This window comes from Populus trichocarpa, chromosome 13 (genome assembly GCF_000002775.5).
Source record: "Populus trichocarpa isolate Nisqually-1 chromosome 13, P.trichocarpa_v4.1, whole genome shotgun sequence".
NCBI lineage: Eukaryota > Viridiplantae > Streptophyta > Magnoliopsida > Malpighiales > Salicaceae > Populus > Populus trichocarpa.
Genome location: NC_037297.2, coordinates 1,125,305 through 1,137,555, shown reverse-complemented (window position 1 = coordinate 1,137,555; position 12,251 = coordinate 1,125,305). Strand labels below are relative to the sequence as shown.

General features: G+C 36.4%; 2 protein-coding genes across 2 annotated transcripts; both read right to left on the bottom strand.

Moving 5' to 3' along the window:
* Positions 1-960: 960 nt before the first annotated feature.
* Positions 961-4,023, bottom strand: LOC7473268 (luminal-binding protein 4). Its single transcript, XM_002318957.4, has 7 exons — positions 3,890-4,023; positions 3,216-3,486; positions 2,892-3,103; positions 2,081-2,803; positions 1,813-1,967; positions 1,649-1,731; positions 961-1,501 (listed from the first exon to the last, which is right to left on the bottom strand). Exons 1-7 carry the CDS (start codon positions 3,939-3,941, stop codon positions 1,015-1,017), a joined length of 1,983 nt encoding a protein of 660 aa, XP_002318993.4. The 5' UTR covers positions 3,942-4,023; the 3' UTR covers positions 961-1,014.
* A 1,207-nt stretch (positions 4,024-5,230) lies between these two features.
* LOC7481740 (formin-like protein 11) lies at positions 5,231-10,042 on the bottom strand. The gene is made up of 4 exons (XM_024583322.2): positions 7,323-10,042; positions 7,040-7,230; positions 6,278-6,513; positions 5,231-6,183 (listed from the first exon to the last, which is right to left on the bottom strand). Exons 1-4 carry the CDS (start codon positions 9,026-9,028, stop codon positions 5,455-5,457), a joined length of 2,862 nt encoding a protein of 953 aa, XP_024439090.2. The 5' UTR covers positions 9,029-10,042; the 3' UTR covers positions 5,231-5,454.
* Between the last annotated feature and the right edge of the window lie 2,209 nt (positions 10,043-12,251).

The window sequence follows — 12,251 nt, the reverse complement described above, 5'->3', positions numbered from 1 at the left end:
GTTTTCCTTCTTATTTTTATATTTCCACAACTGTTACACATCCCCCAACCATGTCTAAATGTTTTTCTCGATCTAGTGATCGAGAATTTTCCATTACTGTCAAATCTCTTCTCCATTTCTCTTCAATATTGTATAAACTCCATGCAATTCCCTCTTTTCATTCGCACATATTCCTTAATAAACTTTCCTTGACAATATATATCTGAGTTAAAGAAAGCAAATTATAGCATCAAAGGTAGAGAAATGCTGTGACTGTTTCTGGTGGATGGTGTAATTACTTCTCTGTTAATAATGCTGCTATTTGTCTTGCTGCCATAATCTTCTGTTTTTTTCCTTCAAAATCTTCTTCACACATGCAGCACATTACTGCGTCCACTTTTGATATATTTTTTTCTTTTTCTTAGGCCTCATGCGATAAGATGCACGAGACTTGAAGATGTTAGGAGAGGAAGTAGAACACTTGAAAAAATTGCTGTTGAGATGGACATCACAAACGCATCCGAAGAGGTTGTTGATGTTCCTCTTAAGGAAGAGGGGCGATAAGAAGCTGGAAAATTCTAAGAGAGTGGAGGGCCCTGCATACAACAGCCTATCGTTACTTCTTTCTTCGATGAGGGATTTATCATCAATGTGTAGACCTTCAAAAAAAAAGGTTACCTCAATTGAAGAAACAAAGTCATGGTGGCTTGTAAAAGCATTTGACATTTTCATCGTTGGATATGGTGACAGACTCTATGAAATTAGACACATGTATTTTAATGCGTTTGATTTTAAAAGATATCAAATTAATAATGTTTTTTTTTAGTAATTTCTGATAATTTTAATATGTCAATATCAAAAATAAAAAAATATTATAGTTACAGTCCTCTTCATTAGCAACAAAGGCTAACTAACACCAAATTGTTTTCATAGATGGTGGGAAGAGGAGGTATGGATGTGTTTCATAAACCTGCTGCAAAATGTTTGGCATTGTGATGAAATTTTGATAAACTAGTAGCAAACTTTGAAGCGGATTTACAATTCATCATTTGGTTCCTCGTATTCAGAATCAGCTGAACTTCCACTCTTTTCATAAACTTGTTTTATGACAGGATCACAAACTTCTTCCACCTCCTTCAACTTCTCTTCATAATCATCCTTCTCTGCATTTTGGTTATCGTCCAACCATTCAAGTGCTTCCTTCAATGCAGTTTCGATCCTCTCTTTATCATCCGAATCGATCTTATCAGCAAGCTTGTCTTTATCATTGATTGTACTTCTCATGTTGTATATGTAAGTCTCCAATTTGTTCCTAGCATCAATCTTCTCCCTAACCTTCTTATCCTCCTCAGCCATTTCTTCAGCCTCCTTCACCATCCTATCAATCTCTTCTTGGCTTAGACGCCCTTTATCGTTGGTGATGGTTATAGATTGAGACTTCTTTGCTGCTTTGTCCTCAGCTTTCACATGCAGAATACCATTGGCATCAACCTCAAATGTGACCTCAATCTGGGGCACTCCCCTGCAAAAATATTATAATCAGCAATGAGAGTTGCACACCCTACTTCACTACATTAAACTGTATCAAACTATAAGTCAGTCGTGGGTCGTGAGATTCCAAAATCCCAAAATGTTCATAGTATTCCTCTTGTTTACAATGACAGCTTACCTTGGAGCTGGAGGAATGCCAGATAGATCAAATCTTCCAAGCTCACGGCAATCCTTTGTTAAGCTTCTTTCACCTTCATAAACCTGAAATTTCAAGAACGAATAAGCCCGACGACGTATACACAAGTACAGATAATGGTCAGTAGCATTAGGTATTTCACATACCTTTATAGACACTGTGGTTTGCTGGTCTTGGTAGGTGGTGAAGATTTGGGACTTCTTAGTCGGTATAACAGTGTTCCTTGGGATCAATTTTGTCATTACGCCCCCAACTGTCTCAATACCGAGGCTCAGAGGAGTAACATCAAGTAGAAGAAGGCCTGAAACAAATAAAAAGAATCCTATTAGGCATTTCCTGAACATAAATAGCTTCTTTCATCTGATAGTATCACATCCAAACAGAAGCACAGAAAAATAAGAGCTAAGTAGCAACCTTTGGTTTCCTCTCCGCCTTCGCCACTAAGAATTCCACCTTGAACAGCAGCACCATAGGCAACAGCCTCATCTGGATTCACGCCCTTGTTAGGTTCCTTCCCATCAAAATATTCTTTCAACATTTCTTGCACTTTGGGAATTCTGGTACTTCCACCAACAAGCACAATCTCCTTGATATCAGCCTTCTTTAATCCCGCATCATCCATAGCCTTCTTCACTATCCCCAGTGTCTTCTTAAATAAGTCCATGTTCAACTCTTCGAATCTTGCCCTTGTTATTGGCTCTGAGAAATCAATGCCATCAATGAGTGATTCAATCTCTACTCGAACTTGATGTTGGCTACTCAACGCCCTCTTAGCTCTCTCACATTCCCTTCGAAGCTTCCCAAGAGCCTTCTTATCTTTACTCATGTCTTTGTTGTACTTCTTCTTGACCAAGTTGATGAAATAGTCCATCAATCTCTGATCAAAGTCCTCTCCTCCCAAGTGGGTGTCTCCACTAGTAGAAAGAACCTCAAAAACACCATTATCAATAGTCAAGATGCTAACATCAAATGTACCACCACCAAGATCATAAACCAAAATGTTCATATCTCCTCCTTTCTTGTCCAAGCCATAGGCAATAGCTGCAGCTGTTGGCTCATTGATTATCCGAGGCACATTTAGCCCGGCAATGATGCCTGCATCCTTCGTCGCTTGCCTTTGAGCATCATTGAAGTAAGCTACAACAAAGAACAAAAGGAAACCCCGTCAGACAATATTCAAACATAAAATCTGAATAAGAACCAAAGAAAAAGGTTTGAAATGTACCAGGAACAGTGACAACTGCGTTTTTAATCTTCTTCCCCAAGTAAGACTCAGCTGTTTCTTTCATCTTTCCCAATATCATAGCACTGATTTCCTCGGGGCTAAACACCTTAGTCTCTCCTTTCACCTTCACCTGTATATAAGACTTACCATCCTTGTTCACAACCTTGTAAGGTAAGAACTTTATATCTCTTTGAACTTCTGGATCATCAAACCTACTCCAAACAAAGCGAAATGAGCACCAACGGAGTTCAATTCACTACCGCAATTACAAAATATATTCAAATTACGACAATGTGAAAGACTTTAAGAGTGGCTTCTTCTTACTTTCTTCCAATGAGACGCTTAACACCAAATATTGTGCGTTCAGGATTCATAGGAGCCTGATTCTTTGCAGCCTCTCCAATCAAACGCTCGGTATCGGTGAAGGCCACCCATGAAGGAGTTACTCTATTACCTTGATCATTGGCTATAATCTCTACGTGGCCGTCCCGAGAGACAGCCACGCAAGAGTAAGTAGTCCCAAGATCAATGCCAATCACAGTCCCTAGCTTTGGTCCATCATCTGCTGCCACTACTAATCCTAGAAAGTAGTATTCTTCAAAAGAAGCAAAAAATGGAACCTTTTAAGACAAATTTCAAAGATGAAAGATTGTGTTGAAGTGAATGAAGAACACTCAATATCCTTTCTATCTTACTTTTCAATTCTATAGAAGCAATAGAAATGAAAGCACACATAATATTTCTCACATTTTCTTGCATTTTCTATCTTTGAAACAACTCATATTATTATTCCCTCAAAACCCTGTTTGGTTTCCATGAAAACAACACCCCAACAAAGAAACTACAATGATCAAGTACGTAAACTATCAAATTTTGTTGATTTATCAACCTTCTAAGCTAATTTCTCATCAGCAAAAACAGAGCACTAACCATAAAACCCAACAAGCTTATAACCAAAAAGAAATTCCAAAAACCTTTCCTTTATCATTTCTACTTACCTGAAACAAAGAGAAACAAAAAGGCAAAATCTGCTTGATGCTTGACCCTCATCGTTCTTGCTTTTATTACAGTGAAAATCTATAAAAAAAAACAGAACAAGCTTTCTCTGTTTTCTTGAAGTGAAGCTCTAGAGGCACTACGAAGCTGGTTATTATTTATAAGGGGTTAAAGTAACGGTGGCTGTATAGTTCGATAGTGTTCAAACCAATAGAAATGATCCACGTAAGTCCTTTCTTTTTGTTGATTGTGCCCTTCAAGCTCTAGCACGTTATCGGCCCAATAGAAACCTTACATGTGGATATTCGCGGGTTCCGTCTTGAAGGTTCTTGATTTTTGAAGAGAGTTGTGGCGGGTTTAACTGTTTTAGAGTATTTATATATAAAAAAAGGGGGCTATTTTCTTTTAAAAAACGATGTCTTTATTGATTTTCTCCTGAATTTCCATCTGTATTATTAAGTCAGTCCAGATAATTCAATCTAAAATCTAATCGATTTGTATCCTATCTCAAGCTTGATTTTAAAACAAATTAATCTAAAGTTTGGCTTTTTATAATTAAAATATTAAATTTATTAGGTATGAGACTAAATTAAATTAAAAAATACAGTACAAATATATTTCATGGTTCTTACTTTAACATCCTTCTAACTAATGATATTTTAAGTAATTTTTATATTATTTTTTTAAAATATCATTTAGATAGAAGATATCTAAAATAAATTATACATAAAAAAAAAAACTAAAAGCTAAATATAAATACTTAGAAGTTCTCTAAAAAACAAATCAAATTCATCAAGGAAGCAAATAATCAAAGTCATTCCTTCATCAAATAAAACCAAGAAAAAAATGATCAAAATCTTTTTTTTTTGTCAAATCAAATCAAATTAAGATTTTGCATGGTTAAAAGCTTTTGAATCCATGTGAATACTCTTCACTTTTTATTTTCATCAAATCAAATCAAGTAAATATCTCACATAATTAAAGCTTTCAGCCTTGTGTGAATATTTTTTCGTCCAAAGCAAGATTTAGATCTAACTACTAATTAGAAAACTCATCCACGTGAAGAGCACTTCAAAAGAGTTTTTAATTTTTTTATAATTAAATTTATTATTATAATTTTTATATTATTTTTAGTATATTTTTAATACGTGAAATCTTGCATGTACACATCTCATTTTCTTTTTTTTTTAGTTTTTTTTTTAAAGGAACTTTTAAATCAAATGGGAAATTTAGAGAAAAATTGTATAATTTATGTAGCTGATTTAAGGTTTTCTTGCTTCTTTTATGTCTTAACAATTGTTTAGCACTAAGCATTTTATCTGAAAATCTGATCTGACTTGGGATGATTAATACATTGACTGTCATTGCAAATCCTTTATGCAATCAATTCAGTCTAACTTAGCTCACTTAACAAAGCCTTGATCCCACAGCTACTTGGGATTACAAGGCCAATCAAACTAAACAAGCCAAAACCCTAGATGAAATTCACAAAAAAATAAGGCTACATTCAAGTTGGTGATTGGATGATAATCCTATAAAGTATAAACACACAATGCAATTGTCCAATCTACCTAAATGGAGCAAGAGGGTTTGGAATGCTAGGGACTTTGAGGCTCCTAAGTTCTTTACAGACATGATCTAGCATTCCCAGAAAGTCTCTTACAATCACGAAAATACGAAGTGGGTTGGCTTCATCTTTGCTTACGTTTCCATGGAAGTATTCAGTAATTTCCCTAACGTGCAATAGGACTCTATCTTCGTCTTCGCGCAACTCTTTTAGATTCCTTGCTGCATAATTTAGGAAGGTTTTCATTGTGTGCACAAAGTTTATGCTCTTTTTGTCGGTTGATAAGTCTTTGTTTACTAGATGTTGTAATTTATCAATCCCATCTGAGAGGTTTGAGACTGAACTTGCAAGAACATCTAAGTCAATTGTAGCTGTTTTCTTGACATTGTAGAGTTCTGTGCTTAGACCTGAAACAAGGTCTAGTCCCATTCTTCTGTAATCTTCTTCCCTTTCTTCGACGGTTTTGGTTTTGTTTTTCTGATTGATCATCCCCATAATGCTATCTGATACTCGAATCCCTTCTGACCGGATTATTTCTTGGACAACGAAATGGAGTAAGGTAGTCTTACCATCTGTTCCTTTTACATCAGAAAGTTTAAGGAGTGCATCGAGCTTGAATGCTTTAGCACCTCCTCTGATTGTTCCCACATTCATTCGGTTTCCTGTTTTGAGCACTGCTTCAAGCAACTTTAGGAAGAGTCTGCTTGACCTGAGTTCTTTGCAAGCCTCCTGGCATCAAATAAGAATTAGAAAGAAAGGTATAAGTTGTGTTGAAATATTGTTTAGATGAAAAGTTGCTCTGTTGTATGGTTTTGATGGTTACCTCTAGCATTGAAAAAGAGTTTCTCAGATGAACCACCTCATCTTCAAAAGTTTCTCTATAAAGCATTGCTTCAACTCGTTCAAAGGCAAACGGTATGCTAAGAACTACTCGAACAAACTTCTCTGCAGACCCCAACTCCTTGATGTCTCCTTTATAACCGAATAGCTTAGCCTCTTCTTCCTTAGTAGGTACCATCTTCGCCAGTGCCTCGAGTTGCTGTAAACACAAGCCATCCCCTGATGTCCACAGTATTAGTTGGTTGTTATAGCATGCATGCGCTGTATATAATATTTGTGCATAGCACTCTTTCTAATGTTAAGTATCAAAAGAATTTAGTTATAGTGTCCTTGGACAAAAGGGATGGATACAGAAGGGAATAGAAACGTGAATGGTTGGAGTGATGGAGATAAAGACATGAATTAAATGGACAGTTTTGGAGTAAATTTCAGTCATTTTAAAATAGAAAAGACAGGGAAATATATTTCCTTGGTCGCATTGTTTTTGTCTCTTCTATCTCGAGATGTTAGTTTATTTATAACGTAAGACATCTATCAAGATTTCATTTGCAGGAGGAGATGAATTCTCTTTATTGAAATTTCTAACTTTGATTCTAAAAGGATGTACTTTCTGCATTTGCAATCTTTAAAATTCTGTTCAGCTTTGCTGTTCAAAATTATTCAAGGATGAGACATTTTGGGGTCTTGACCATAACCTCCTAGGAATTAGTGCTTCACATAAATATTCAACTTTACAAAAACGTACCTCTCATTAGTGCTTCACATACTTGCTCAGCAGTTGCATTTATGGCTTTCGAGAGGATAGTGATATTCTGCAGCCTCTTTGGCTCAAGTACATGCTTGCTTGGTGAAGGAGTTTTGCTCTTCGCTTCGTCATTCTTCGTTGTGCTTTGTAAATTGTATCCAAAAAGCGATTCGATCATCTCTTCATCTAATCTGTTAAGAAACCTCATGTTAATAACTCCTAGTAGAAAATTGGAACTATATCGTAAATACAAACACAAAAACTTACTCAAATAAAAACTTACTCAAATGAACTTGATCTTATCTTGTCCCACACCATGCTTTGGTCTGGTGCTGCTCTAACTTTGTCCCAATGAAGTGGCTTCAATTTTGCCAGTGGTACTCCATCTTTTCCTAATGGTGTATATTGAGGAAGTTGAGATGGTGGAGGAGGTGGGCCACTATTTCCTTTCAGAAATGGAGGTGGACATGGTGGAGGAGGTGGGCCTTTGGCAGAGCCATTATTTCCTTTTAGAAATGGAGGTGGGCATGGGGGAGGAGGAATACTCGACAGCGCTCGTAAAGGTTTGGGAGACTTTTGAGGTGAAGGCGGTAAGTCATTTCGAGGTGTTTGGTTTGATCCTGAAGAAGCATCTGACTTCCTAGGAGGTGATAAATTTGGTAATGAAGAAGAACTTGAAGCTTCAGATGTAATTCTGCTTGATCGCGAAGGTGTGCGTGAAGAAGGTATGCACATTCTTGGTGCCAGAGCAGGTGGCGGTGGCGGGGGTGGGGGAGGAGGTGGCGGAGGTGGGGGGGCTGTGAAATTCTTATCCTGAACTTGTGTTGCTTCTAGAATGTCTAAATGTGTAGGAGGTGGTGAAGGAGATGGTATTATCTGTGGCACATTTGAGGGGGGAATTTCTGAAATATCACTAAGACTACCAGCCGAAGCATTAGAAAGCCGAACATTAGATGAATGTGAATCAACAAAAGAGTGAAAAGACTCATCATCTGATGAATGGCATTCAGTGGGAATAATTTTATCCCCAGATGAAGAGTTACCGCCATCAGATTCATATTTTACCGATTCCCCATCACCATGAACAGACGTGATTTCCCTTGTGGAAGAACTACTAGCATTGTCAGAATCTGACTTTACTATCAATTCTTGCTTTGATTCCTGCCTCTCATTCATTGAAGACTTTGGAGTGCTATGATTTGATAATGTGTTTACAGTTTCAGGAGTTTGCTTAAGATAAGTAGTTTGTTGCTCCAAATCCTTTTCTAACGAATTAAGATACAAGAGATCAAGGGCAGGATTTAAGCTCACCTTGCTTGCCGACTTTTGAGAACTAACAAACTTTGATTTACCTCTGGTTCTTCCTTTTTTCCTGTGCACCGACATTATTCTTGCAGATTTTTTCCTATGCTCCCTGAATTTTCCAGAGAACCAAATGAGCCCAAGAGCACAAACCAAGAAGGCAGCTCCTGCAGGCACTAGAACTGCTACAAGAATTCTTTTAAGTCGACTTTTATCTTTGTGCTCTTTCTGAATCTTGTGTGGTGGTGGGGCTAGATGTTTGTGATGCAGAGGAGAATAAGAATGTACATGAATTGGCAACCTTGGAGGAGCAGGAGCAGGAGCAAAAGCAGGAGGCTCAGATTCCATGGTGGCTGATGGAGAAGGTGCTCGTGACACAAACTCAGTTAATGAGCTTCTTGTTTTGGAACTCTTTAGTCCAAGTAAAGCTCTAAACTTCTGAACTATCAGTGTTTCTTTTTCTTCATTCTCATCTTCTCCAGAGACTTTTTCAATCTGCTTCTCATTATTAACATCTCCAGTACTTTCCTTTATGAAATTCACCTTCGGTAGGCCAGGAGCTTGGAAGTACCCTTCTGCATCCACTGAAGCATCATCGGAAATAAAAACGTGGGCACTTTGTAATAATATGAGCATGAATATAGTGATGATGAAGATCATGTGGAGAATCTGAGGAGCACAACCCATGTTCCTCAACTAGAAATCATAAAAGCATAAATTCTAAGCTTCTGCTTATAAATCTAGTACATTGTTTTCTTATATTCTTTTTTTTTTATTGAAAAAACATTTATTTTTGGGTGGTGTAGGTGCTGTAACAGTGAAGAAGATGCAATGCAGCAATGCAGTGTCTTTAATGCTACTCCAAGGAACCCCTGAGCCTTGGCAGTTGTGGTTGTAATGGGCCTTCTTTACTTCTCCCTTCAAAAATTCTTATCTCTGCTCACCTCCATAAATTCCCTGAAAACTTCGTTAAATGTGTGTTACACTTTGTCTTTAGGGCACTGTCATCAATCCTCAATTCTTAATTTGTTTTCCCATTCTCATGTTTAACTTTCTTTTTATTCTCTTTGTTACAGAAAAGCTGACCGTCTGAAATATGTTTTTTGTCCCTGTTCTTCATCAAATCATGACACTTCATCATTTCCTCAGTCTAAAAGTTCTACTAAAATCTTTAGCATCTGAAGTTTAGCCATGAGGTTTTGCAGTTGAGAAGAGCTTTTTAGTTGCTAAAAGCCTCAAAATCAGACCATGAAAAAGTTTCCTAGGTGGGCCCCTGTTTGTAGTTGGAATTGGCTAACCTTCCAAGAGGGTGCTGGTGCAAGTTTTCTCCTCCAACCCCTCATAATTGATGGAAGAGAGAGGGGAGGGGATATAGCTGTGTGGCCCATTACTTTCTTGTGTGAGTGCGTGAGCTTTTCTTCGAGAGGCTAAAAAACAACAACTTAGGTTGAACAATCTCTTAATGTTGAATTATGGGATGCTAAAAGGGTTGCTGCCATCAAGCAGGAGTCCCTTTCCCACACTTTCCAATGGCTCTACTAGCAGGTAGGTTATTGCTGCTGCTCTCAGGCTCACGATGTGGTGCCATGGTTTGGTAGGACAGAAGCTGATTTCTAAGATATCTCAAGGTTATTTGCTTCCAGTTGCCTGTCTCTGACCTAACCACAGAAGAGAGAGGGAGAGGTCCAGCACCAACTACATCGTCAGCATGTAATAGCAGAAACTGGCTTGGAAGTCTTAAGCTGGTTGTCACTTGAACCAATATGCCATCCACCATGAGGGATCGATCTCTTTGTGAAATCATTTGAAAATTAGGGTTAATAAAGGTTTTTTTAGCCCAGATAAGGCAGAAATCAAGTTTCTTGTTTCTACTCTAGAAAAGGGGTACCAGACTGTTTTGTTTGCCACTAAACCATACATGAAATAAACAAAGTGTCGAGCCACACCCCAAAAAGCAGATGAAAACAAACCGGCCTGGCTACATAACAAAAAGTCGTAAAGAACAATCCTTTCCATTCATAATTTAAGGGTATGAGGTTCGTAGTAAAAGTTGTTTTTTTAAATAGTTTTTTGAATGGAAATATATTAAAATAAAAGAAATTTCTAGTTTTTTATTTTATTTTTAATATCAATAAGTTAAAAAATGTTATAAAAATCTTTAATTAAATATTTTTTTAAATTAAAAGTATTTTTAAAAAGTTATTAAAATATAAGTAGAACATCCCTTTTTAAAATCATTATCATTGCATTTACAGCGAACATAAAACGACATGAATATATTTTTATAGAGGATATTTTTATTTTCAATCATTTTTATCTTTTTTCTGTCTCTGAAATAATAATTGAACGTGAGTAGCAGATAATATTTGCTTTACTTAATTCAACCTCAAGCAATAGCCTCTACTCCAAGTCAATTAAGGGATGTGTTTCATTTTAACAACTATTTTGGATTCTGGCTTCAAATAATCAAGCCAAACAAAATCTTTTTATTTTTTTATTTTATTTTTTTCTTTCTTGAGGAAAGACTTCTGCAGCAATGCTTCCCCAGATCAAGAAGCATGGATGACATTGTTGGGCATTAGCCAAATACACAAAAAAGACAAAGGCTTTTAATGTCACTGATGAAATCATTATTTTATTTTTTTTTCAACCAAATTCATGAAAATGGATTTTCCAAGAAAGGGTATTGGTGGACAAAATCTTATTGTATAAAGAAATATATTATCTGGGCACAAATGATTCTGATTTTAAAGGCTTTGGAGAAGGAATATGTCCACACCCCAACTCCATAAAAGTCCAAACAAGATGCTGGTGGCCATCTTATAGTACTGTCAGTTCTTCGCCACAAGAGCACAAGAATTACTTATATTGAATGCATTTCACCATTTTGGTGGTAAAAAGCAGGAGGCAAGCATCTTATGTCATGTGTCCTAAAGGGAAAACATGGAGGCAAAATTACACGGGGGAGAGACAAAAGCATCCTTGTCCAAAATTTCATTTCAATTAAACCTAGGAAAAAAAAATACTTGTCAAAAAACACCATGTATGGATCTTGATTGTTTTTTATATAGAATTTTGATACAATATATGGAGCAATATACTCTAAAACTCTTCTGTTTTTTCTTGAGAAATCAATCATTTATCATTTATAAAATTCAGATCTTACCACTAATCAATTCATACATTAGTTTATGTAAGAATTACGAGGGAAAAAAAATCTTATAAATCATTTTTCCCACTAAGACATTTGTTAAGAAACTTGCTTGGGTTTTTTTTTCATTAACCTGTTCAGTATATGGATAACAAATTCACTTATCAACTAGCTGGATTTTTTTTTTCCTGCTATGTCTATTGGGCTTTTAGAAGTGCTGGCCCAATGAAATTTAGATGTTTTTTAACGTCAAACGATGATGGATTTTTAAGGGCCACGCATGCGTTTGTCGAGACAGCTATGTAGTAATGGATAGGCCTTTAATGGGCTTTGGCCTGTATTGTATAAGAAAGGTCTACATGCCGAACCCTTGTAGTTACTATCATCTTAGCATTCCTAGATTTGGGATCGGGTGCAAACCGTTTTTATTAAATTTTTTATAAAAAATTATTTAAATTTATTTTTTTATATTTTCAGATCGTTTTAACATGCTAATATCAAAAATAATTGTTTAAAAATAAAAATATTATTTTAATATATTTCTAAACGAAAAATATGTTGAAAAGCAATCTTACTACATTTACAAACACATTTTAAAAGATAGGTCCAGTGGTCAAGAAAATTTAATCCATCTCTTAAGGAGTTGGGTTGCTGGTGCACATCTTGCATGTGACTTTCCCAGATTACTACAGGCTACTGATGACGAGTACGAGCCAAAGGAGCCATTCTTCGGTGAAGAACAGCCAGATGACTAGTGAT

Bases quoted from the DNA above. Each gene is read 5' to 3' on its own strand.
- LOC7481740 (XM_024583322.2), bottom strand. From the start codon at position 9,028: ATGGGTTGTGCTCCTCAGATTCTCCACATGATCTTCATCATCACTATA. The intron at 6,514-7,039 runs GTACGTTTTTGT...TGTGGACATCAG, and splicing joins ATGTGAAGCACTAATGAGAG to GGGATGGCTTGTGTTTACAG. The intron at 6,184-6,277 runs GTAACCATCAAA...ATTTGATGCCAG, and splicing joins ACTCTTTTTCAATGCTAGAG to GAGGCTTGCAAAGAACTCAG.
- LOC7473268 (XM_002318957.4), bottom strand. From the start codon at position 3,941: ATGAGGGTCAAGCATCAAGCAGATTTTGCCTTTTTGTTTCTCTTTGTT. The intron at 2,804-2,891 runs GTACATTTCAAA...TCTTTGTTGTAG, and splicing joins CGCAGTTGTCACTGTTCCTG to CTTACTTCAATGATGCTCAA. The intron at 1,502-1,648 runs GTAAGCTGTCAT...ATATTTTTGCAG, and splicing joins GGCATTCCTCCAGCTCCAAG to GGGAGTGCCCCAGATTGAGG.